Genomic DNA, 25,019 nt, shown 5'->3' with positions numbered 1-25,019 from the left:
GTGTAAATAAAGCTTTATCAACTGTGTGTTGTTCCAAGGCAAATGTCAAGTTCAATATTATGTGCACAAATATTAAGCTGATCTTATACTAGAGCGTCTGAAAATAAAGAAGTAATTATGGACTTTGCATTATTGTTCCATCCCTTCTTCATATTCTTGGCCTTGGCCTATATAGAACACATGACAGTGGTTAACTTGATGTTTCTCTTTGTATTTGTACAAACAATGTTTTTTTAATGGTGCCACAGTTAGTATTGACATTCAAGGAACACAAATTATCTTCCATTTCTTTTTCTTCACAACTTTTTATCCTCTCCCTCAAAACATTTGCTTTCAAAGAGTGAGCAAAACACTGGATCAATACCAACTGTTTTTTCAACCTCTAATATTTGCATAATGGCAAAAGATGGCAAACCACATTATTTGCATTTTCATGCAATTGTCTGTAAATTCAGTTAAAATATATCCTGCAAGTGGTTTGAAAGGGTTGCTAGTGTCAACAAACTGTTGTTTTTGTTTATCAAGCATTCTGAGTTAAAAGATTGGAAGGCATATACAAATCATAAAGGTAGAAACACACACGCACACACACACACACAGACGTTGACTTAGCTCTTGACTGATAATAAAGTTGTAATTCAATAAAAAGACATCATGAAAAACAACCCGTCAAGAAGACATAAGGAAATAAGCTAAAGTTTATTCTCTTATCTGATGGGGTCAACCTTAAGACAATTATTAACCTGGAGTTGGGTATAAATACAGTATCCTCTTTCTGACAGTCAACAGTCAATTCAATAAGTTTGACAAATCTAAGAGTTTCCGTCCGGGCTAAGTTATGGGGAGATTTGCAGTGTTGATGGCGGTGTGTTTGCTTGTTGGTCTGTCTGACTGTGAGAGGAATCCTGAGCTGACACAAGAAGACCCAGAAAACAACCTGGTAGAGAATGATGCTTTCCAAACTTTATTCCAAGGTGTAGAAACGCCAGCCACTGTGACTCCAACCCAACCAAGCTGTGAGCCACCTATCTACGCAGTGCTGATGGAGCTGGGGGCTCTGCAAGAAAGGCTTGCTGCTACTGTGAAAGCTCTGGAGGAAACAAACAGAAAGATGGAGGCCAGTGACAAGAAGCTTTCTGAGCTCACCACAAAGGATGAAGGTAATAAAATCTATCATACAACAATGACTATGCAGAGCCAGCAAACCAGGTGAACTTAACAGCGAAGATGTGGTTGCATATCATTTATTTTTAGGAGAAAAACCTTAATCGAAGACATGACTTTGTTATGAATAAATCAAATAATGTAATCTGTTAGAACTACTACCAGATGAGTGAATATTTATGGTCATTTATTTGCCCGAACTGTATGCTTCAGAACAACTTTAGATGAAAGAATGCCTGTAAATACTTTATTTTTTAAGTATGTTTTTATGATTATGACACTTTGAAATGTTTTTTGTGTTTAAGATTGAACAAAATTCCAAATAATGTTTTATATCTGCAGCTACTGTGAAAGCTCTGGAGGAAACAAACAGAAAGCTGGAGGCCAGTGACAAGAAGCTTTCTGAGCTCAACAGCACAGTGACTGAACTAACTGCTAAGGATGAAGGTAATACAATATACCATACAACATTGAATTCAGTTTTTCAACAATATTAAAAATAATGCCAGTCTGGAAATCTGAAAATAATGCTATATTCTTGTTTATATCTTTCAGGGCAGCCTCGAGTTGCATTTTCCGCCGCAAAGCCAATAGATGGCATCATTGGTCCTGTTAATATCATACACCATCTGGTGTACAGACATGTTCTGTCCAACATTGGAGGACATTACAGCTCAGTCACAGGTCAGCATGTATTAATTTTACCTCAAACACATTACCTACGAAAGTAGGTTGGCTCTGATCAAAAATGTTTAAAAAAAAGAGTAAAATATATAGGCTATATTGCTATATATATTTCCCCCTGCCACTTCCCCTGTTGCAGTAATGTTGTGAAAATGTAATAGTTCTGAATTTGATTTTTCTGTAAAGTACTGCCTGATAGTTATTTGTTATAATTTCTTGATGCAGGTTATTTTACAGCACCAATGCCAGGAGTCTATTATTTCACCTACACTTCCCTTTGCTCGAGTTGGAGTGGAATCTGTGGTGGATCTTTGTATCAAAATGAAAATCAGAAAGTTTCATGGTATGATAATCATCCAAAAAGCCTCTCCTCTGCATCTAACAGCGCTATCCTGCAGCTACAAGTAGGAGACAAAGTCAATGTCCGTCTTTGGCATAATGCAAAAATAAATGATAATGCAAATATGTACTCCACATTCAGTGGATTTCTGCTCTTCCCTTTGTAAAGTGCATGAACACATATGATTTCAAACAGGTCAAACTTCTAAAAACAGTCACACGATCACAACATGTTGTGTGTAACTTTCTGCAGCTTTAAAAAAGATTGCAATACGATTAATTATTTTCTTTCTTGATTGTATTTCATTTACATTGTTTAGAAAGGTGTACTCCATATAAATAAAGGTGTATCGATTGTAATATGACACTGACTCTTGTGTTAAGTATTTTATCTAGTCACAAATATGAAAATAAATGGCACTGTTACATGAACACAGACACTGCCTTTGGATCCAGTATTGTATTGCACATTTAAAAGAAACCCCCTCTCAGCGATGTATTTACTCTGGAATGTCTTTGATCATAAGCAAAATAAAGCAAAATAAGGTGTGACCACTTTTGTTTAAGAACTATTCAAATGTGTGTGTGTGTCAGCTAGGCCTATTTATGTAATCGTTTACATAATATGGAAAATGTTATATGTTATTTCACACTAAGTTAACTGGATTAACAATTCAAATCCTACTGTACTGAAATCAAGCAGCTAAATAGCTTTGACTACACGTAAAATATCTTGCAGCAGCATCAAGATTATTGAATAAAATACCTAGTTCTGTGTAAATATTCTGGATAAAATAAAATAATTAATACAATAACCCTTAAACAACAATTGTTGCCAATTTTCCATCACACTTAACATTTTTTAGTTCTATCAAGTTGCTATCAACTTCGGTGGATAACTAATATAATTTCAGGATTTTATATCCAAAAACATATGTGAGTCAGAAAAAGACAAAAAATCCAAAAAGGTCATAAATAATTTAAAGGATCTTTTGTGAGTACAGCACTGTCCTTCAATACAAGGCAGTTCAATACAACTGGTAAATAATATAATACCTTACATGCCTTGTTCAAAAGATATTGCACGGCTGTGTTTGCTTTTGTCTAGCTTATTTGTTTTTGTTAAACCGTTAAGTGCCTTTACTTTGCTATGAAGTGAACACAAAAATAATGATCACAAACTGGAAGTAGAAATTTGAAAGTAGAATATTTTGTGTAGAACTGAAACATGATATTGCTCAGTCATACTCAGTTGAAGGTGATGAGGTATTCTGGGTAGGCCTGGTCATCGTGGAAGATCACAAATATGGAGGGCTGCTGCTGGTTGTTCACCAGACTGTCGAAGCAGTCGGTGGGGTCTGAGCCTCGCGGTGGGGTGGCTTTCATGGAAGAATTCCCGACTGTGTAGCGTCCGGTCAGAACGCGAGCAACATACAAGCGCTTCATGCCTGACGCGTCTGCTGGGGAATATCCCCCCGCCGAATACTGTGCTTGGGCTGCAAAGTATACTCCCTTTCCATACGCAGTAACTGTGGTAGAATTACATTAGAAAAAACATAAGACTCGTCAACTTAAAGGAATAGTGAAATATTTTGGGAAATTTGCTGAAAAAGAGGTAGACGATGAGATCAACACCCTTAGCATTAAGCATTCTTAATGTATTTTTTAAACTAGAAATACTGTAATTTTTTTATTTTCACAGTGTAGCGCAAAAACTTTAATTTTATTCGTGTGAAACTACAAATACACAAATAAAATTTGACCTACAACACCAACAGGATGTAACACTAGATGCAAAGTCTGGGTATCAAAAAGGCCAAAACACTGCATACAGCACCGAGGCAAAGCTGGTACATGAAAATTCAGGTGACCAATTGTGAACCTTAACCCTAAACATATCAGGATTGAGCGGCATTTAAATCGAAATGTGTAAACTTTTAATCAATAATACCCTTTTACAACATGTGATATCATTCCTTACCATGTGCGTAGCTCCTGTCAAATCTGTCTTTTTCGATGCAGTCGCATGACTTGGCTGATGTGCCGTGGTACAGTGACTTCTCCCCAAGGTCAGCTTGACCGTTCTTATTAAGTATACGCTGCCTACACACAGTATGGGCATGCCACAGGTAGACGTTTTGCACACGCTCAATCTGTGATCACAAGACATTTAATCAATTATTCTGTATTCATTCTTCAAACGCACTGTGTAATTTGTTAGTTTTCTCTTTTGCATACTTACCTTGCGAATGTTGTATTTAGCCGTTTTGAGGAATCCCTGGGCGACTTCCTTGTACTCTGGTGAGTGAGGCTGCAACTCAACCTTTTTGAAGACTTCTCCATGCATTGGTTCCCAGTTACTCGGCAAGTCAAAGTCTAAAGTAAAAGTCACACACATTTGTTTTTATTGTTATGGCATTTTGTACACATTTAGAGGAGGTTTTAGCACACGCTTCTTAATCTAAAGTAAAAATAGGAAACGTCAAAATGTGACTTACTCGTATCAGATTCGGCCCTTTTCACTTTGTACGTGATGCCCGTTAGCCAATTTGTGGCGTCTTGTGCCCTCATGTTGACTGTCACTTTCATGCCGTCTGGTGCCGTCAAATCTACAGACACCTGTGTCTTCACATGAGCGTCCTCTAGTACGTAGTTATCACGCAGGCCCAGCTCTTGCCAGGCTCCATTGACATCCTGAATCGACCACTGGACAGTGAGAGCCAACATTGCTTCTTCTTTATCTTGGAGGACTTCGCTGAGTGCTTTTTGGATTGCTCTGTTCACAAGCTCAGTGACGCTCAAAACGTCCTCTTTAAGGCCTTTCAGCACATACACCTCCATTCCTGAACTATTTCTTGCTGGGGCCGTGTTTGCGGCACGGTTGCCAGCCACACCGTCAGAACTTTGGCGTCTCCTGTACTCCATGCTTATTTGTGAGACCTTGATTTTTGCCTGCACTGCCTCAAGCTCCATATCCTCAAGCCTAGAAAAATGATGCACATCCACCTCTCTCTCTACCAGCTGCGCCTGCAGAATCCCCTCCAAAGATCTCTTGACAGCCTTGATGGTCTCTGGACCACAACTAATCACACTTATCGCAGCTGGCTGTGGCTTTATGGAGATGAAGGCCTTGCTTTGAGGTGCTGCAGTTGTGGAGGTTTTGGAAAGTTTGTCTTGCAACTTCTTGAGCTTTTGTTTAGCTTTTTCTATCAAAAAGAGAAAGAAAAGAACAACAAAGAGAGGATTAATATTGATGTGCCACCTTCATAAATTAAAGGTGGAGTCAGCAATTCTGGAAAATGCTAGTTGTCAAAACACTTTTTTTTCTAAATCAATGAATATCTCCTCACGATCCACTACCTGTCAGTACTGTGCGCTGAAAAAGAAGTCCAGTGCTAATACACAGCCTAGACTCTGTAAGCAGCCATGTTGCTATGATGGGCCACCTTTGTTTACATACCCTTTGCTTTGTTTACATGTCTGTTTACAGAGCCTAGGATGTGTATTAACACTGGATTTTTTAACTAAAGCAATTAAAAAAAAAAAAAAAAATCTAATTTTCAAATGTTAGCATGCTTTCTTAGTAAAGTTAGATCTTCATCCTTGTACATATTACATGGTAATACTTTGAAACAAAATATAACATTTTCAAGCATGATGAGTGTAAACAAACCTTTCATAGTTAGGTGGCGAACGGCTGTTTGCCCAAAGCGGTTTTCTAGCTCTGATCTGCAAAACATATCACAGGACAGGAATTATGAAAAAAAAATATCCCAACTCGTAAAACAATTCAAGCCATGACAAAATGATGACTTTCTCTTTTACTGTTTGTTGCTATATCAGAAAGATTAATTATTGACCTGAAAGCCTGGAACACCGGTTGTTCCAGAATGACAATGCGGATAAGTGAGAGGTCCTTTGGTTTCAAGTCCGTGATAGCTGAAGTCATGCCATCCAGCATGGCGTTACAAGCTTTGACGTAGTTCATACCAGCCGCACCTGAAGGGATATAAAGAAGATGTTTGTGAATCTACATTCAGATGCCACCAATGAAGCCATCACATTGCTGCAATGATTGGTTGTGACCATAATTGTGTTGCCTTTCACATTGTCAGCCTCTAGTGCTATTATTTAAATCTATCAATCAATCAATCAATCAATCAATCAATCAATCAATCTATCTATCTATCTATCTATCTATCTATCTATCTATCTATCTATCTATCTATCTATCTATCTATATCTCTTCATGAAACTATTACAAATACCTACCAGAACAAGTCCTGCTTTATTAAGTTTATATTTACCAATTATCATTTTAAATTAAAATAAACTAGATGTAAACATGATATTCCGACCACATTTAGGTGATTAAGTATTGACCATAATGGACATAGCAACTAAGAAACACAAACACGTTACAAACCAGTATTGATAGCTGGGAAGGCTGCAGAGCGGTAGCCTTTGCTCTCACACTGCTGCAGTATCTTTATGCATTTCTTCCGAATCATCTGAGGGTCACACTTAAAACTAGCATGAATGATTTCTCTACAGCCCAGCAATCCGGGTCCTGTGGTGCACATGTCATCTGCTGGAGTGCCCACTGGCAAAAAAAAAACATGAAAGCAAATGTGTAAAAAAATGCTAAATAAAAATTTGTAAGCTGGAGTCAAGAACATACAGGTCAAGTTGCATTCAAATATAACACACATTTTACAGTTTTTCTCAGTCGCTTTGGTGCTTTTCTCACATCACTATTAACATTTGCACAGCAGTTAGTGCATTTCTCAAAACAATTAGTGCAAACTGCAAAACCTAGTGGATAACCTGCAAAGATACGTCACTTGCTCAAAATGGATAGTCTATTCCTCAAAAGCAAGTATTCATGTCAATGAAACTGCCAGTGTCATCAAAATGAGAAGTCTTAACACCACGTTTATGAACAAGATAGTCAAATGGCTTTGTCATGTTTTCATTATGACAGTTTATTCTCTCAGTGTTTTCCAATGCAAAAAAAAGGTCAGAACTCGGTGACACTACATGAAAATGCTCAAGACAGCACTATACACTACTTGTACAGCCATTTGAAAACTACAGTAAAGTTACACATTGCTGTAGTTAGGGGAGTAAGTGAGTACAAGACACTGAATACGTATGTTTCACATTTTTACTGTATATGCTCTTTGCAATTCTACAGCATTGTGCAAAAGAAAAATACACTTCAGTCACTATTAGAACAAACATAAAAAAACACCCTTTTGGTAGAGCTGTGCACAAATGTGAACAATATAACAGGACATATTGTAACTGAACATATATAGGTAAATCATTCTGGCACATCTAGACGTTCCTGTCTGTCTGGCCACATATTTTCATCTACATCACAACGGATATTATCCCTTGCAATGCAGCGAGGAAAGTATCTATGATAAAGAAAAGGTATAAAATTTGCTTGGCAGAATTTGATAACTAGTTCAACAATTTTGTATGTAATGACTCAAGCAATGAAATGAAGACTATTAGTTTAATTGGGAATGACTATTCAGCATCAGTAAGTATAGTTCATTTTGACTGACATGACATAAGCAAATGACAATGTTATAAAACAGCAGAGAATTGTATGAAAGCAACTGATACATGTCCAAAAGCATTTGCAATTTGTTCAGAGGAAGGAGAAATTGCTACTATGATGTGCTCAAATGACTAAATGTTGCGGAGGTTGAACTAATAGTTATGAGAATTTTCATTCTGATCTGAGAAAAGCACCAAAGCAACTGAGAAAAACTGTAACCAAATTACCAGAAATCTTAAAAAGGAAATCAATGCATGTTTCATTGTAACTATTGCAGAATTGACGGTGCAACAAGATGATATATTTAAAGAGCGCCAATTCAATCTCAAACAATGAAAAACAATGGCATAAGGTTTGCATGCTGCAGAACATTTGTTGTTTCTATTCAGAAGGCGGACATAGTAATGTGCACACACCCAAAACCTGTTTAAAGTATTTCTACAGTCATTTTCAGGCCACTCTTAAGTCTTACCTTGCGCTAACTGTGCTTGGACAGAGGGCCCTGCTGCAGTCAGAATTGCTTTGGACACACCTGTGGAATTTGTGGACATACAGTTAGGATGCCCAGCTCCGATGTAGATATAAAAGGCTTATTCTAAGGTCATAAAACATTTTTATTTCCAAGCGATTATACACTAGTTAAAACATACTTGTGAATATTATATACCATTTCTAACAAGTCTCTTCTGAAAAACACAAATTCCCTTTACACCCTGCACCTTAACGTCAGTTAAATCACTCTTACCAGATGGGCTGTTAGAGAAGTCTGTTGTGTTGATAATAGCGTCAGTACTCTCATGAACTATGTCACCACGGACTATCTGAAGCTTGACTCTACCGAGCGTGGCTGTGACCTCATCATCAGTTGCAGAGACATGGCGGTAAAAGGAAGCTAGAATCATGCCAATAAAAAAAAAGTGTAATCATGGTTTAATATTTGAATTAAAATCGACAAAATGTACAGTGAATCCAATGGCTCTGTGGAAGGGTAGGGTTGTGGCTTTTAACTGAGTATAGAGCCTTAAAGATTGAGGAAACAAGTCATTTATCAAAGTCTTGCTCAACCTGATATTGAAGAGAAAAATATTCACATTCACCTTGGTCTGGGTTAGCATCGTTCGTGAATCCTCTAAGATGCAAAGTCTCCTGGGCAGTTTGGAAGGCCTGTAGTAAGAGAGGGAAGGGTTTTATTCCACTTTATTATTTGCACTGTTTAATAACTCCAGCGATTTTTATTTGTGAAATTTACTTTCATGCGGAAAATTGTTTAGAATAAGCATTTTTTGTCTTAAAATACTGGTAATCCCATTATGGAAGAAAATTAAATCTTATATGACTTTGTATTAATAAAATATATTCCACTGCATTTTATTTACCTTACTAGATTCCTTGTCATTGGGATGGATGACGATACGGACAAGGAGAGATGTTCTGTTGGCTTTGTTTCTTTCAAATCCTCTGACCTCCTCCAGTACCACCTTGGATGCAATGTTGTGAGGAAAACGCAGAACAGCACCGGTCCCAAGCACAGGGAGAGCAACTGAACTAAACCCTCTCATATTACAGGAAGCAAGAAGCTTTCTGATGCACTTTCTCAGAACCTGAAAGATTCAAGGAAAATAAAGATTTCTAAACTGCTAAGCCTTGAAGACAGCAGTAAGAAAGGAACAGTTAAGACAAATCTGTCTGCACTAAAAACATATAACAACACATATTCACTGAACGCACACATTTACCTGGACTGCAGTTCCATGTTGGTTATTATCCCAGGGTATGAGGTTGAGGAAGAACACTCTTTTAGATTGAAGAGCGGGTAAGCCCTCCACCAAGACTATGTCACCAGGCAGGGTTGCTCCCCCTGCTTCATTATGAAACTTTGCAGTCAACTGAGGTCCAACCACTTGGGACAAAGTGTTTCCAACACGGATTGAGAGAGGATCATGGCCAGCCATAGGAGATACAAGGACATCCACCTGGGTGAATACAACAATCTATTGGCGCTATTCCATTACATGGTCTCATTTTCTGCTCTACTCTACTTTTTTGGTTTTCCACTATGTAAAAGTACCTGGTACCAATAGCTACTTTTTTGGAACCTCTTCAGAGTAAGTATCAAAAAAGTAGGTAGCAGGTAATCGTCATCAATGGAGGGCACCATATTCTGCTAAACAAACAGCCAAGCTACTGTTGCCCTGGCAGTGTATGAGTTTTCTGTCTTTGCATTTTATTTTATTTTTTTATTTATTTGTTTTTTTAAATGGCATCCAAGAAAGAAAACCATGCTGTGGTCGCTTTACAAGGTACAGCCGTTTCTTACCCTGGAGCCAAAGAGAGTATCCAGCGTGAACTGGGCAGGGACATTTAATAGGGGAGTGTAGTAGCAACTCTCTGATGATTAAAACAACAAGACAGCCTGCTATGACATATCATGTGTCTCTGAGTGGTAAAGGACCTAACATTACTTAATCAAAGAACAAAATATACAAATAATGGCCCTGATGAAAACTGAGTAGAAATGCATTAGCGGCTAACATTAGCTACAAACATCACTACGACTAAGTACACAGAGGTAGTACTATCGAGGGTACTAACTTGGAATGGAAAATTACCCCCAGAAACATTCCCAGTACCAAAGGCGAAAGGAATTTAGTAAAGTAGAGGAAAGCCAGTACCGTGTAATGGAAAAGTGCCATAATTTCACCTTTAGATAACAGTTAAATGATCCTTACTACCATGTCGATCCCAAAAGTAGATTCTGATATGTCTGCTCTGTATGTAAACAGAAACTGGTATAGAATATCCAATTCTGAAACATCCTTAATCAAGTAGCAAAATTTACATTATGGCAGCTTCAACATCTCAGCAAAGTTCCTTACCTTCTGGGTCTCGATGGTTCCCTGAATGATCTCTACATGGACACCATGTCCAGTAGCTCCAGCAGTGGCTCCTCCTGCTCTGGGTGCAATGTGTCCACTGCGTTCCCCTCGGAGAAGCCGGTCACATGCCTCCTGCATGGCCTCCACCACCTCTCTTCTGTTATCAATCAGGATGATCCTGCTCAGACTTCTCTCTCCCTGACTGCCAAACTCTTTCACAGCGGTGACAATAGCCTCTGAGCACACATTGACAGGAACACCAAACAAACCTGAGCTGATACAAGGCATGGCTATCGACTTGAGCTGCATCATTTCTGCTACATTCAGAGCAGAATGGACCGTTTTTTCCAGTAACAACCTTTCTTTGCCACCTGATTTCCCACCTATAGGCCCAACAGCATGCAGCAGTGTCTTACAGTTTAAGTTCCCCCCTGTGGTCACTACCACTTCACCTGTAGGAATTTTTCCAGTCTGCTTTACAATAGCACTGCTCTCCTTCTGCACCTGAGGGCCACCAGCTTTGCTCAGGGCAGCAGCAACACCTCCACCATGGTCCAGATCTTCATTGGCAGCATTCACCAGGGCATCAGCATCCTGTTTGGTGATGTCACCCTGACACACAAGAACTTGAAGCCCGTCACGAAGGCTATAGCTTGCAAATATTGTGTTTCCTTTACTGAATCTCGCACCTGGTGCCACATTCTGTCTGGTAGAGTGAGGTTGCTCTTGAAGCTGTACCAAACACTTCTGAGAATGGGCAATACTTAAAATATTCTCTCTTCCAGAAGGACTTTCGAAATACCTTACTGCTCCTGGAAGGTCAATGGCGACTTTTCCCTGAACAAGGGAGATCAAAAATGGACCCAGTCTGTTCCTGACCTCAGTCACTTTGTTGGATGGCCCTTCCAGCACAATCATTGGCTCAGGGGAAGATGTTAGAGGATGTAAGGTAACACCTGAACAGTCAAACTTGTGCAGGTGCAGCAGTTCTGGTAACCCTTGTACCAATTCTGGAAAAGGGATAATGACTTTGCCTTCTACGCTTGCCTGGTCTAAAATGAACTTTGTGATAGCTTCACTCAGCTCTTCAACCTCTTTGGTGTGTCCCAGTAAGGATATGGTACCCTCTGGGCCAAACATGACCTGAGCCCTGTATTGCCCTTGGTTCATCTCATTTGTCTGGGACTTAAGCTTTTCCCGAAGCTCAGATGGCACAGCAGAGAAGTTAGGAACATTAATCTTAACTACCTTTAAGTTTTCTTGCAGCTTTTTCTCTGCTTGATCCAGTTTATCAGCACCCAGAGTGCAAAAACGTAGCTCTGTGTCTCGTAACTCTACTTCCACCTTGTCACCAACCCCTAAATAGTCTCGAAGCCCCTCTGGACCTCCGTATGCCTTTCTTAGGAAAGCCAAGAAAAGGGGACTGATGTCAGAAACTGTCCTTTCTAACACAGACTTCTCCATAACAGAGATCATATCTCCAGCCTTGAGAATATCCTCCACTGAACCTTCCAAAACTAACTTGCCCGCATCTCCCTGTGTGACCTTTAGATCTGGAAAATCTCTTCCCAAACTGTGCTCAATCTCTTTCCAGAGGAGGCGGAGTTTGGCCTCACCTAGTCGACGAACACTGCTTTGCTTCTCACTTGAAGCTGACCCTCGTTTAGTAGGTGATTTGTCTACACCCATCAACCTGGCGTTCACCTGAGAGCATTCGCCAACCACAACAGCCATCCCAGATTCACTGTATAACTTCACTTCATCTGTGGTCTGATGAGAGCTGCACGACTGAAGCAACACTTTGACTTTGTGAGGGTCCACCTCATAGTGGCACAGGTAGCTCTCAAAGAGTTTGTCCACCTCGGCTTTCCAATTTCTAACCCCATCTACATCTCCAGGTTGAGCTAAACTCTGGACTAAAACCCTTCCCTCCTCTGGGTAAAGCTGAGCAGAACAGGCAACAGAGGAGAGTTTTTTCTCTAGATCTTTCCAGGCCTTGGTACATTCGTTTAGGTAACGAAGGAGGAAAGCATCAGGTCGAAGTTCATATTCTTCCCCACTTGGTGTAAGAATGGACTGCTGTTGGAAAAGATATGCATTCAATCAAACTTGAAAATACATTGAAAACATTTAAAAAAAAATAATAATAATAATTAGAGATTATTATTTCCTTTCAAATCTAGTGTAGAACATTTACTAAGAGATAATACACTATTTTAGAAAACCTTTTCCACTGACCTGGGATGATGTTAAGTCAAGTTTTGGGACGACTGACTTGTTTGTGGACTCCCGGCTGCCTCTCACAGTCAGCACCAGAGGACCACTTGCAAACTCCAGCACATGCTCAGATTTCTGCAGGACTCTTTGCTGAGCTGTGACAGAAAATATGACAGAATTATTAGGGCTGTTGTCTTTCATCTCTATTTTTCAGCATTGTTGCATTTTCAAACTCCATCCCTTGTGACTATCTGCATTGAGTTGCAACACATTGAGTGTGTAAAATGTTGAATCCTGAATTTCACCATTTCTTTATGGATAAAAAAAATGCATAACTGTGTTTTGCAATGAAAACATCTTTATTTTTCTACTGATTTTCAGTGGGTGGAATGAATAAATAGATAATGAAGAAGGCCCAGGGATCAAATAAGGATTATATTATGTTTAATGTGCAGTAGTATATAGGATAATATCTGTGAAGAAGAGTCCGACAGACAGCTCGCTTCAACTTCAGGGTGAACTACATACTGATGCCCAGGAGACTACACAGAGATGCAAGACATAAATAAAGAGACATCAGACAACTAGACACACATAATGACGACAGAGATGCAAAACACATGACTACAAAGCGATGGAAAACAACATAAAAAGGGTGCAATATTATCACCGACTCAAAAAATTAACACAAACCAACAAACAACAGCCAGAAAAAGATGCAAAATGGCTACAAGTAGACAGCAAAAACTTACACATGGAAACAAAACTACAAAAATATTTAGTGTTTCTTTCCGTCTAGGTGTCTCTGTGCAGGTTTTCCTTTCTACTAAATAAGATAAAAGACAAGTGTACTGTAAATGCTGACACACCCTCTCAGATAGAGAAGGCACTGCAGTGAGGTCATGCAATGACATGGTAAAGTAGCTGGAATGAGGCCTTAAGTTGCCTTAAGTTGTCATACTGTCACATTACTTTCGATTTGACATTTATATCTGTAACTTCAGAAAAAGATAATAGATTGTATGCAAGATAAAATAAGATAACACTGTATTGTCCGTTGGCACGGAAATTTGTCTTGCATCACAAGCTCCAACAACTATAAGACAACACAACAACAACATGAATAGGCTACATGACTTGAAAAACATATCAGGTAACATTAAAAACATGATTAATATGAGGGGGGTTCAGCCCTGTAAAGGTACAACTAACTTTTTACTTTGGCTTTGTAGACATAGCCTATTTATCTAATTATAAGAACTTGTCTACCTAGAGAATATAGTATCAAACTCTTCATCAAGAATAGTCGAAACGATCCATCCTGCCTACTATTGTATAAGCTCTGAACTCGATGTGAAAGTGAATAAAAGTATGGCGTTGTGACGAGAGTATACGAAAGTGAGTGAGAGAGAATAGCCTCGTTTGAGTAGGAGCCGTCTCTTGCTGAGCGCACAGCAAAAATGCTGCAAAAATGCTGTGCGCTCAGCAAGACGCGCGTCATAATTGCGCAGGTCTGAGCCAGACGGCTCCTACTCAAACGAGGCTAATGGCAGTGTGTTGTGTGAGTGGACGAGCGACGAGAGCGAGCGGTAGTGCGTCATACAAGTGTAGGCTACTGTTAAGTGAGTGCAAAACGACAATTAGGTACCCATCCTAGGCTAATCGGTGGCCTCTTCATTCCGACCCGTAAACCGACCCACTGCTGGTGAAAGTGAAGGGTCTTAATAATAACACCAGCCCTGCAGGGAACGTCTCCCCTGTGAAAAGCAGGAAAGGTGTTACAGCGTGTTTTGACATTTAGAAACGTTTTTAAATTGAACAAAGGGGACAGTGTCTGTCAAAATGTGTCACTTGCATGAACCAAAATAAACGTATGCAACGACATTAACCTTTAAACAGTTCGGCAAGCCCAGCCTACATACTTTCACTTTCACTTACACATTTACCCAGGACAAAACATGTTACGTAACGGCTTTAAAAAACATTATTGGGACCCGATCGAGAAGACAAATAAAGAAAAAAGCACGAATCTTACCGTCTCGCTCTCTGAAAGCAATGCTGCAAACTTTCATGTCAACGTTTGTTACTGAGCCGCACTCTCCTCCTCCTGACCTGCGGCGAATCTGAAAATACTTTTCTATCCTCTTCCTTTGGTCCCCGTCCGGATTGGGGAACTCAAAGAAAACGGGAAATTGATAGGGATCCTCCATAGTGAATATAATCAATAAATTCTTAGGCCTATACTAAGGGAAGAGCGGTGGTGCCGTGCCGTGTCCAGTCTGAGTGAACACCGGTATTGAGCTTCTGTCAAGAACCAATTGCCCTGCTCAAGCGCGCCCCTCGTACGTCACAGGCGAAAATGTCCCTTAACTTCATGGACAATAACACCTCCTATTTCCTATAATAAGAGTTGTTTTGTTAGGAGATAGGCTACATGACCAGTGTTGGGAACGTTACTTTAAAAAAGTAATTAGTTATAGTTACTCACTACTTGTTCCAAAAAGTAACTGAGTTAGTAACTGAATTACTTTATAATAGAAGTAACTAGTTACCAGGGAAAGTAACTATTTGCGTTAGCCTACTGTGAAAAAAAAAGTTGCTATAGGCCCATGACAACAATTTCGGATTTTTCTGAGCAGTTTTCACAAGTCAGTTGAAATGAGTAGAACAGACAGGTAGGCCTACGTGTAGGCTACATCAGGCCTGCCCACACAAATGGCTGGGCCCCTGAAAACCTCCAGTCAATGGGCCCCCCTTACCCATTACTCCTATCAACAATGAGTGTGAGTGCGCTCATCCCTCAATAAACACATACATGTATTTGTAGAGAGACTAACTATCTTATCAACCAGGGACAGTTTGGGGAGCAAGGGCTCATTATTATTTTAAAATAGTAGCACATTTCTGACTTGGCCCAACATACCTACCAATTTATTTTGATTCCCTTACACTCACTCAATTGTTTAACAGATCAACAGATCTCTACAAAATAATCAGTCCACACAGAGACATTGTTCTTCTTTAGTATTCACTAAAGCAAACAGTTTTTTCACAATTTGCACGTTTTCTATGCTACTAGTTTCTGGTAAGATACATTTACACTAATTGACTGCACCAAATATTGCCCTTTTTTGTATTTCTGCACATGACATTAAATCATTTGAAATATGTTGGTGGTATTGTTGAAATAAATAACACTTAAAAAACAACATCAACCACAAATTCTTCACACACAAATGAAAAAAGGCGGTTCTCTACATGAATAACCAAACCAACCTACCCTCAAAACTATAAAGTTGGCCTATGTTTGGTTGCAACATTTAGGCTTAGTTCATTCTCCTCTCATCACTGCAAAAGCACTGAAATCATCACAAAAAAAGTTCTTAATCTTTGAACTCAAATCTGTTCCTTCAGTTATTTCCAACTTCTTTGTGCCTTGTGTCTTTCTTTGCATTAAGAACTTTTTTAGGTCTATTTTAATTTTTAATTTTTAGAAACAATACAGAAAGCAGGACCTTGGTGGTTACGGCAATAATTAAAACAGGATGATGCTGCTCGTCAGCTTCATTGTGGTATGACCCATCTGGTTGGTCAATTGGCCAGGTTTCTGAAAAACTGGTCAGACTTGGCTGGTCGTGTCAACCTGAAGAATATGTCAAAGCCTTTAGAGGGTATAGTCCCCAAACGGAAATTCCTTATCACAAAAATTTACATTTTGTGGAGAGAGAATTTAAACCTGTTTGTAGACTCAGGAAAATTACAGAGTAACTAGAAGAACTACAAAAGGTACCCAACCTGTTTTTTCATGGGGTCCAAATACTTTTCACAACGACACCCAGACACAAGTAGCAGGTAGGCCTACATGTGTTTTCCGTGAGCAGGAACGAGTCAGGAAATATAATCCAGTCAAAACTGTTTAATATCAAAACCCAATCTTGTCACCATTTGGCACACAAAGGGTTTATAGGATGGATTATGTTTGAAACAGTTACACTCCGCTGTGCTCAATCTGAAATTTTTTGAAAATTTCTGCTCTTCTACTGCTTTTTAAATGGCCGTAAGAGGAGCCGCAGCTCTGTGTAAACACCCAACTTTGAATAGATATTGACATAAATATCTAAAAATAAAGTTTAGCTTAGTTAGGTTCTTGGCTTCCAAAGACCATGGGCCCCCCAAGTGGCTGGGCCCTAGAAAGCCTTCCCACTTTCTACCCCTTATGGGCGGCCCTGGGCTACATAACCTTCAATACTTATTGCACATCAACAGACAGCAAGAGGTTTATCCTGCACTTCAAGTATTTTGTTCTCAACAAAAGTAGTAGAGGAAACTGCTGAATGTACCGTGCTGATCTGCTATCACTGGATTCACTTCAGGGGTGTCGGCTAAAACACCACTTAAGGCCAAAAACGTCAGACTATGAAGCATGAGACGATGAGAGGAGGAGTATTTTATCCATATGTTTATTTCCTTCTTTAACATGCACAGCAGCATACAGATCCCAGGAAAAGAACAATAGCAATATTCGGCTCGTGATGACACGCTAAACAGCTGTTGCAACCGGCGAATCGCGGCCGTTTAATAAAGTGCATAAATTATAATTTATAGGCCCTAGAGATCGGAAAACTCCATGCACTTACTCACAAGGGCGATGCAAACAAACTCAGGGAGAGCACGTTTCAACCGTGGGTGGATAGGTGGTTACTGCGGCAATCACACAACAGAGAGAGAAAGAAAAAGAAACTTCACTAAACAGGCACTCCGGCTGACTGACGTGACGGCGCTAACTGACATCCACACTGAATAAAACACAACTTAAAACACACCGGTCTCCTCACTAGCAGTTTGTGTAGTATGGAGCCAGGGGTGCGTTCGGATAACACAGTTTATTCAATCAATTCATAGTAACGCACCGCATTCAACGTTCAGTAGGCCTAACGATAATGGCGTTGTAACGACGGAAAAAGTAATTAGTTAGTGTAATGGAGGACTGTATGCTTGTTGGTTAGTTAGTTTGTGACCACTGTGGTGCATCGGTAAGAATGCAAAAGGAACGAGGATTATCTCTTCACGGATTTATTTAACAGTTGGCAAACACGTGTGTAGTGTGTGGTTCTGAAACAGAAACATAAATAATATAATCAGTCTAAATAATATACATTATTATTATGAACAGGAGTTAAATGCTCTGCCATACATTATGTACAGATTAACCAATATGTGCTAATTCCTATGTTAATCAGATGTGAACACAATTACAGTGAATCCTAAATAATACATAAGATGGCCCCAATAAGTTCTATAAAACTTAACAGTAAACATATGCATCTAATTAACACATATAAAATACTGGCCATTACGTACACGGTAAACTCAAATAACTGCTCTCACATTAAACAATCCAGAGCATGCAGACAAATGACAATATACACAATACAATATGAACTTGCAACCATGTAAATAATACTCACGGTTCTATGGACGCACACATAGCCATTAATGTCGAGCAAACACACTTTAACTGTATATTTCTCAATAAACTACAACAGCACTCTTCCAACAGCGTCTCTCTCCGTCTCATATGTCGGTTACTTTCGGACTAACGTTTCCCGCCGTAACATTCTAAGGAGACTCGAATCTGCCTGGCAACCGGATGCGCATTTGTGATTGGCTGATGGAAGTTACCGGGCGGATTAATAACTTCGGATGCCCGAACTGACCGTCCTTCTTTACAGCCGCCCCCAAATTTGCACTGTCAAATTTGTTACCACTTAGAAGGACTCATGGGTTCAGGTACTGTCTCAGGTATCGCTGGAAGCATGACTAGACGAGCAACTGGTCGGGTGTAGTCCCTGTTGTTCACCCGGATTTCCGCTGCTCTGATCCGCCCATCTGCGCTTGGGATGACCTTGGTGATGTGGCCTACCGGCCAGTGCGCTCTTGGGAGCTGGAGGTCCACAATCATAGCAACAGCTCCTGGTTGCAGTGGAGAAGCTTCCTTCTGCCATTTGGTGCGGATCTTCAGGGCTGGAAGGCACTTCCTGATAAACGACCTCCAGAACTGGTCGGTGAGGACTTGTGTGTGCCTCCAGCGGCGACGGCTAATTAGCTCGGACTCCGGATACACAACTTGAGGCAACGATGGGTCGGGCCGCCCCATCAAGAGCATGTTTGGTGTAACTGGGTCATGGTCTGCAACGTCGCTGGGAACGTATCCAAAGGGCTTCGAGTGGAAAGCTTGCCATAGGTGGGCAGGAGGGAGGTCCACCATCTGTGGGATTGCAGCCTTCACTTTCCATTTATGGCGATCCAGGTCCAGAACTATAGGGTGCATGGTTTCTTGGTTGAGCGTTTCACTGCGCTGCAGTCTATCTCCAATCCGAATCGGCCTTAGTCTGTCATCATACTCAGGGGCTAAGGTGATTAAGTGGCTTGTGGCAGGAACAGGTTTGTTATTTACCAAGTGCTGAAAGTCCTGGGAAAAGCAGTCGGCCTGGGCTTGTCTCAGTAGGTCTCTTTCAGCTTCCTGATAATCCTGTGCAGATGGAGTAAACTGATTACCTGCCGCCCCGTGACGTGAACGCACAACCGCCTCTACCAGATCCTTAAAACATGTGAACTTGCTGGCATCGGGTACGGGAGACGAAGGAGCAGTGTTGCAGCTGGAACCGCAGAAGGTCATCTTGCGTAGCTCCATCTCCTCCAAAGGCTCAGCTTCTGGCTTAGCAGGCCATCGATCAGGTGACGGCTGTACGAATGCTTGGCTGTCATTTCCCCGGTGGTGCGGTATAGACCAGAGCTCTTTTGACTTTGTCTGCTCCTTGTCTGTGATCCCTTTCACACAACCAGCCTGCACCAGTTTCGAGTCTTTGGCCCTGTAGGCTGATGGTCGTTCTGGATCTCTCCTCAGGCGTCGTTCGGTGCTCCACAGACTTGCTACCACAGCTTCTTTGGGAGTCTGAAGACAAGGCATGTCCTTCACACGCAGCAGCGGGGTGGCGTAACTGTACATCCCATCGACTTCCACCTTCACCGTTTTGGTTTCCAGCAACTGGACTGCCTCTTGGTCTTGCCCTGCGCGTGTAACATGCTCTTCACTCTTGTAGGGCAAACCATCTGTTTGCCGGAGCATCTCCACAGGATGAAATTCTGCAAAGCGTGACTGAGTTGCTATGTGAAGACACTGCTGTGGTTGGCGGTACCGTCTGAAAATCCTGGTTGGCCCCTGGACTGTCCAACCCAGCCTGGTCTTCACAGCAGCTGGTCCTCCATGGGGCCCAAAACGGACTGGCTCTATGGGGGTAATCAGGTGAGTGTAATCCGATCCGATGAGGACCATCGGATAGACGCAGTCCAGAGATTGCAACGGGAGACCTCTCAGGTGCTTAAATTTGCGCTGGAGCGTTTCGGCGGGCTGGGAGTGCTCTGCTAGCCCCAACTGGTCAGCGGTAAAGGCTTGCTGTATCTTGAATCTCTTATGGGGTTGGCTAGCTGGGGAGATGGAGAAAGAGACGGACATTCCATGCAGAACCCTCAGGTCTTGGCGCACTGTGCGTAGGGCGAGGTTCTCTGGGTCCCCTTTAAGCTTGAGTTCCTGCGCTGCAGCCGGAAGGAGCATCGTTCGTTCTGATCCATCATCAAGTATAGCGTACGTCTCCATGGCTTGCTTCCCATTATGCAGAATAACTTTAGTGACCTTCAGGAGCACCTGACTGCAGCCGGACTGCCTATCCAGGTAGAGCACTTCATTGGCGGTACTCACCAAGCAGGAGGTGTTCTCTGGGGCTGGTCTGATGTTGAGAATATGAAGAGCCTCCAAGTGTCTGCCATCGCACTTCTTGCATCTAGCCTTAAGTCTGCATTGTGCAGCTTGATGACAGCGTCCGCAACGCCAGCAGCGCCGGTTGGTCTTCACCCAGTCCCTCTTCTGCTCCGTTGTGAGCTGGCTGAAATTAGTGCACTGGTTTAGGTAATGCAGAGCATCGGCACAGTACGGGCATGACAAGACAATGTTATCCTGTGGCCCAGCACTAACAGATGGAGATTGTGGGGTAGGAGGGCTGCTTGAGGTCTGCTCAGACCCAAGAAGAACTGTAGTTGGCCTACTAGACTTAGAATCCCATCGTTGTGCCCCCTTAGTATCAGTGTTCTCTTTGTCTTCTCTAGGCTGGGGCCCGCAGCCATACTCTTGGATCTTCAACTCGAACTCCAACCAGGAAGCAAAGTCCCGCAGTGTGGGAACACGGATGCTGAGGGGGTGTAGATACCTCATGAATTCAGATCGCATGTCTTGGGGGAGCTTGGTCATCAGTCTGGTGACGTGGGATCCACACTGAAGCTCCACATGGCCGTTCTCTCCAAGCTGATCAAGCATACCAACCAAGGCTCTCACCCTGAGGGCAAATCTTTTGAAGGCGGTGGTGTCATGGCTCCGAACGTTGGGTGCCTCCATCAGGTCAGCAATGCGCCTTAGCGCAAGCTGGTGGGGTTGCCCATAATGCTCAGTTAAAGAGGCCATGGTGTCTGTATACGGCTGAGCAGAGTTGGTATACGAGTCTGCAATGAGAAGTGCGTCTTCGAACTTGAGGTGGTCTACTAGGATCTGATATTTGAACCTCTCAGTAGCATCCGGGGGTAGGAGGTTCTCTAAGGAGGTCTTCAACCTCGCAAAACCACGTGGGTCCCCTTTGCTGAAGTCTGGGATGGTTGGTTTGGGGCCACGATAGATAAACTCTGTGGTTCGGTGGGAACTGGAGTTATCCTGTCTCAGATCTCCAGGTGAGCTTTGCTGTGGAGGACGCAGTGGATGGGGATGGGCTGGTGAGTCTTGTAACCCTCTCACATGGTCTGATGCGGCTGGCTCACAGTAGTCGGGCGTTGGGACTCTAGGTGGTGAGTCTTGGGACGTTCCCATCCTCTTAAGAAGTGATGTCAGCTGTGTCACTAAATCAGTGGACAATGTGGTTATGGGTACCTGAGGTTTCCCATCCTCTTCTACCACTGGAGGAGGGGGGAGTGGCCAATCTTCATCATCTTCCTCCTCTTTAATGGATCTATGCAGAGGCACTGATGTATCGTGAGGCACTGCGGGAGCATCAGGACTGTGGTCCTTTGTGGGGGTGGCCAATAGGGGGTTTGGCACACTGCTTGCATTTAACTGCTGTTGCATTTCGATTACGGTGAGTTGAAGCCTTTGATTATCTTCCCTGATCTGTCGCAGCTCTGCTAGTAGGGCAGGTAGAGCCTCTGGGTCCGTTCTACGAGACATTGGGTCGGGGGTGCTGTGCTGACGGGGTCCTGAGTACACTGACTCTGTGGGAATCTTTGGGTGAGCACCAGCTACTGAAGTCCAGTCCTCGTAGAGCAGAGGGATGTGAGGTAACATATTGTCAATCCTCGTTGTACTGCTGTAAGGATCCTGCAGGTGTCGAGGAGGCTGGACGAGGGGTGTTAAAGCTGAGGGGGGTCTCTCGATCGCAGGCAGGGAGATGTCATAGTCTGCAAACCAGTTAGGCGGACGTATTTGACGTCTACGGCGAATGTCAGCGGGGTGTAAGGCATCACTTCTCTCACACAGAAACATCCTCTCTTTCCACAGCAGTCACACGAATCCGGCTCGAAGGACCAATTTGTAATGGAGGACTGTATGCTTGTTGGTTAGTTAGTTTGTGACCACTGTGGTGCATCGGTAAGAATGCAAAAGGAACGAGGATTATCTCTTCACGGATTTATTTAACAGTTGGCAAACACGTGTGTAGTGTGTGGTTCTGAAACAGAAACATAAATAATATAATCAGTCTAAATAATATACATTATTATTATGAACAGGAGTTAAATGCTCTGCCATACATTATGTACAGATTAACCAATATGTGCTAATTCCTATGTTAATCAGATGTGAACACAATTACAGTGAATCCTAAATAATACATAAGATGGCCCCAATAAGTTCTATAAAACTTAACAGTAAACATATGCATCTAATTAACACATATAAAATACTGGCCATTACGTACACGGTAAACTCAAATAACTGCTCTCACATTAAACAATCCAGAGCATGCAGACAAATGACAATATACACAATACAATATGAACTTGCAACCATGTAAATAATACTCACGGTTCTATGGACGCACACATAGCCATTAATGTCGAGCAAACACACTTTAACTGTATATTTCTCAATAAACTACAACAGCACTCTTCCAACAGCGTCTCTCTCCGTCTCATATGTCGGTTACTTTCGGACTAACGTTTCCCGCCGTAACATTCTAAGGAGACTCGAATCTGCCTGGCAACCGGATGCGCATTTGTGATTGGCTGATGGAAGTTACCGGGCGGATTAATAACTTCGGATGCCCGAACTGACCGTCCTTCTTTACAGTTAGATTACCCCGTTACTGAAAAAAGAACGGCGTTACCTAACGCCGTTATTTTAAACGGCGTTATTCCCAACACTGTACATGACACACACAAAAAAGCAGAATGAAACTAGACGGCATCCTCTTTGTCACCAGTGATAGTATTTGTATTTCCTGCTAAAATTCCCAGTCCTTCTCATATAGGGACACTCTGGTACTTTACCTCCTTATTGAGGTGTATTTAAGATAAGAATACTCTGAAAATCACTTTATTTAAAGAGCACTTTCATGCAAATACATTTCAGACATTTGGATGGTTATATTGCTCTTTTTTAAGTGCATCATTTAGCTAAAAAGCAATGTTTGACACCATTTTATTCTCTCATATGCTTTGGCAGATAATTTGTTAAAACCTCCTATGAATAAACAAAGAATATTGAATGTTACAGCTGTACCCTGAATCACACTCAGGGGCAGGTAAAAGTAGGCACTTGGTTCACTAAATAAAGAGAGGACCACTCCTTTGTTTAACAGTTTATTAGGCTTCAGAGAAAAGCAATTTTACATTAATTTCAAAAACGTGATTGTCAAACATAAGGATTTAAAATTATGTAACTATATACCCATCACCAGATCTTAAACAAAACTTAAACGAATAAGGTACAATCAGGGTCAGGGTCAGGTCAGGTCAGGGTCAGGGTAAACTTTATTGTCCTGTTAAGGAAATTTGTCTTGGGCATTGTGCTACATTTTGCTTAACCAGTAGACAACAACAATATGACACAGTAAAAACACAGTAAAACCTACACATTGGACAAAGCTAAAACAACAAGAACATCACACGGTAATTCTAGGACATAAAAACATTCGGACAGTGTCAATGTCTATGTATTGGATATATGAAAGAAAAAGCAAACCATTACACTGCATATTTGGTTATATTCTTAATACAGGAAATAAAATATGACTTCAAAAGATCTGCACTTAAGGATTAACTAAACACAACAAGCAACCTGAAAAATAACAAATAGTTATGGTAATCTGCCATCTAGTTATCGGCAGTTATCAGGTGTTCTCTAATCAGGAAAAGGACAGAAAATGTATTTTACAGTGTCACACCCTCGGTCATCACGTGGTATCATTGACATAAGTGTAGAAACTTTCCCTCAATTAAAAAATAAAGAACACAGTTAGCAAGTCAAGTTGTGATTAATTTCCCAGGATGACACTCAAAACACCCACAGAAAACATAGGCCTATATAGTGTAAACTTCATCTAAACTATAAAAAAAAAGGCAAAGTTAGTAAATGATTAAACAGTCTGCTACCAGTGAGGAGGATGGGTTTTGGTTTTAACACATAGAACAGATGAAATTAAACTTCTCTTGATCAGGCTTTTTGAACCACTTGTGTTTTCCCTCTCTGTCCATGGCTCCAGAATGGTCACAGCTGTTTGTTTCAGTCCCGTTCCAGTTCTTATAGTCGACCACCTCGTCACTGATCCAGAACCAGAAACCCAGAGTGCAGGTGTAGCGCAGTCCCAGCCAGACGTGGGGACTGTCGGCCTTCTTGGCTTTCTCTTGGACGTATATCTGCTCGCCATGGTTAATGATGGAGACCAGGTCATAGTGGTTCTCTCTGCAGTAGTTTAAGGCTTCCTCCCAGGTCTTGTTCTGCTTGATCAGGATCACTTTGTCTGTAGTGGACGAAATTGAGACAAATACAGGATCATACCAGCAACTTTGTTCAGTTAAAGGTGGAGTCAGCGATTCTTGAGAACCCTTGTTGTCAAAATCACTTTTTGTCA

At 41.5% G+C, this 25,019-nt stretch overlaps 1 protein-coding gene across 2 annotated transcripts; it reads right to left on the bottom strand.

Annotated features, from left to right (window-relative positions):
• Positions 1 to 246: 246 nt before the first annotated feature.
• On the bottom strand, positions 247 to 15,122 carry LOC307269097 (protein mono-ADP-ribosyltransferase PARP14-like). 2 transcript variants are annotated; one of them, XM_080051927.1, is made up of 16 exons: positions 14,888 to 15,122; positions 12,874 to 13,007; positions 10,636 to 12,714; positions 9,496 to 9,732; positions 9,136 to 9,360; positions 8,857 to 8,923; positions 8,505 to 8,651; positions 8,232 to 8,291; positions 6,614 to 6,790; positions 6,048 to 6,186; positions 5,861 to 5,916; positions 4,686 to 5,393; positions 4,430 to 4,563; positions 4,169 to 4,340; positions 3,436 to 3,716; positions 247 to 1,090 (listed from the first exon to the last, which is right to left on the bottom strand). In XM_080051927.1, exons 1-15 carry the CDS (start codon positions 15,060 to 15,062, stop codon positions 3,436 to 3,438), a joined length of 4,791 nt encoding a protein of 1,596 aa, XP_079908053.1. In that variant the 5' UTR covers positions 15,063 to 15,122; the 3' UTR covers positions 247 to 1,090. The 2 variants fall into 2 exon arrangements, with proteins under 2 accessions (XP_079908053.1, XP_079908054.1); XM_080051928.1 differs by having other exon boundaries at positions 247 to 3,716; positions 10,636 to 12,711.
• Positions 15,123 to 25,019: the final 9,897 nt, after the last annotated feature.

Source organism: Ammodytes marinus (genome assembly GCF_949987685.1).
Source record: "Ammodytes marinus genome assembly, chromosome: 23".
Taxonomy (NCBI): domain Eukaryota; kingdom Metazoa; phylum Chordata; class Actinopteri; order Uranoscopiformes; family Ammodytidae; genus Ammodytes; species Ammodytes marinus.
The sequence above is the reverse complement of the archived record's forward strand: the minus strand, read 5'-3'. Positions and strand labels throughout refer to the sequence as shown.

Excerpts from the sequence above, each read along its gene's own strand:
- LOC307269097 (XM_080051927.1), bottom strand. The coding sequence starts at position 15,062 with ATGGAGGATCCCTATCAATTTCCCGTTTTCTTTGAGTTCCCCAATCCG. Across the intron at positions 8,924-9,135 it reads ATGACAAGGAATCTAGTAAG|GCCTTCCAAACTGCCCAGGA; the intron begins GTAAATAAAATG and ends CTCTTACTACAG. Across the intron at positions 4,564-4,685 it reads AAGGGCCGAATCTGATACGA|ACTTTGACTTGCCGAGTAAC; the intron begins GTAAGTCACATT and ends CTTTTACTTTAG.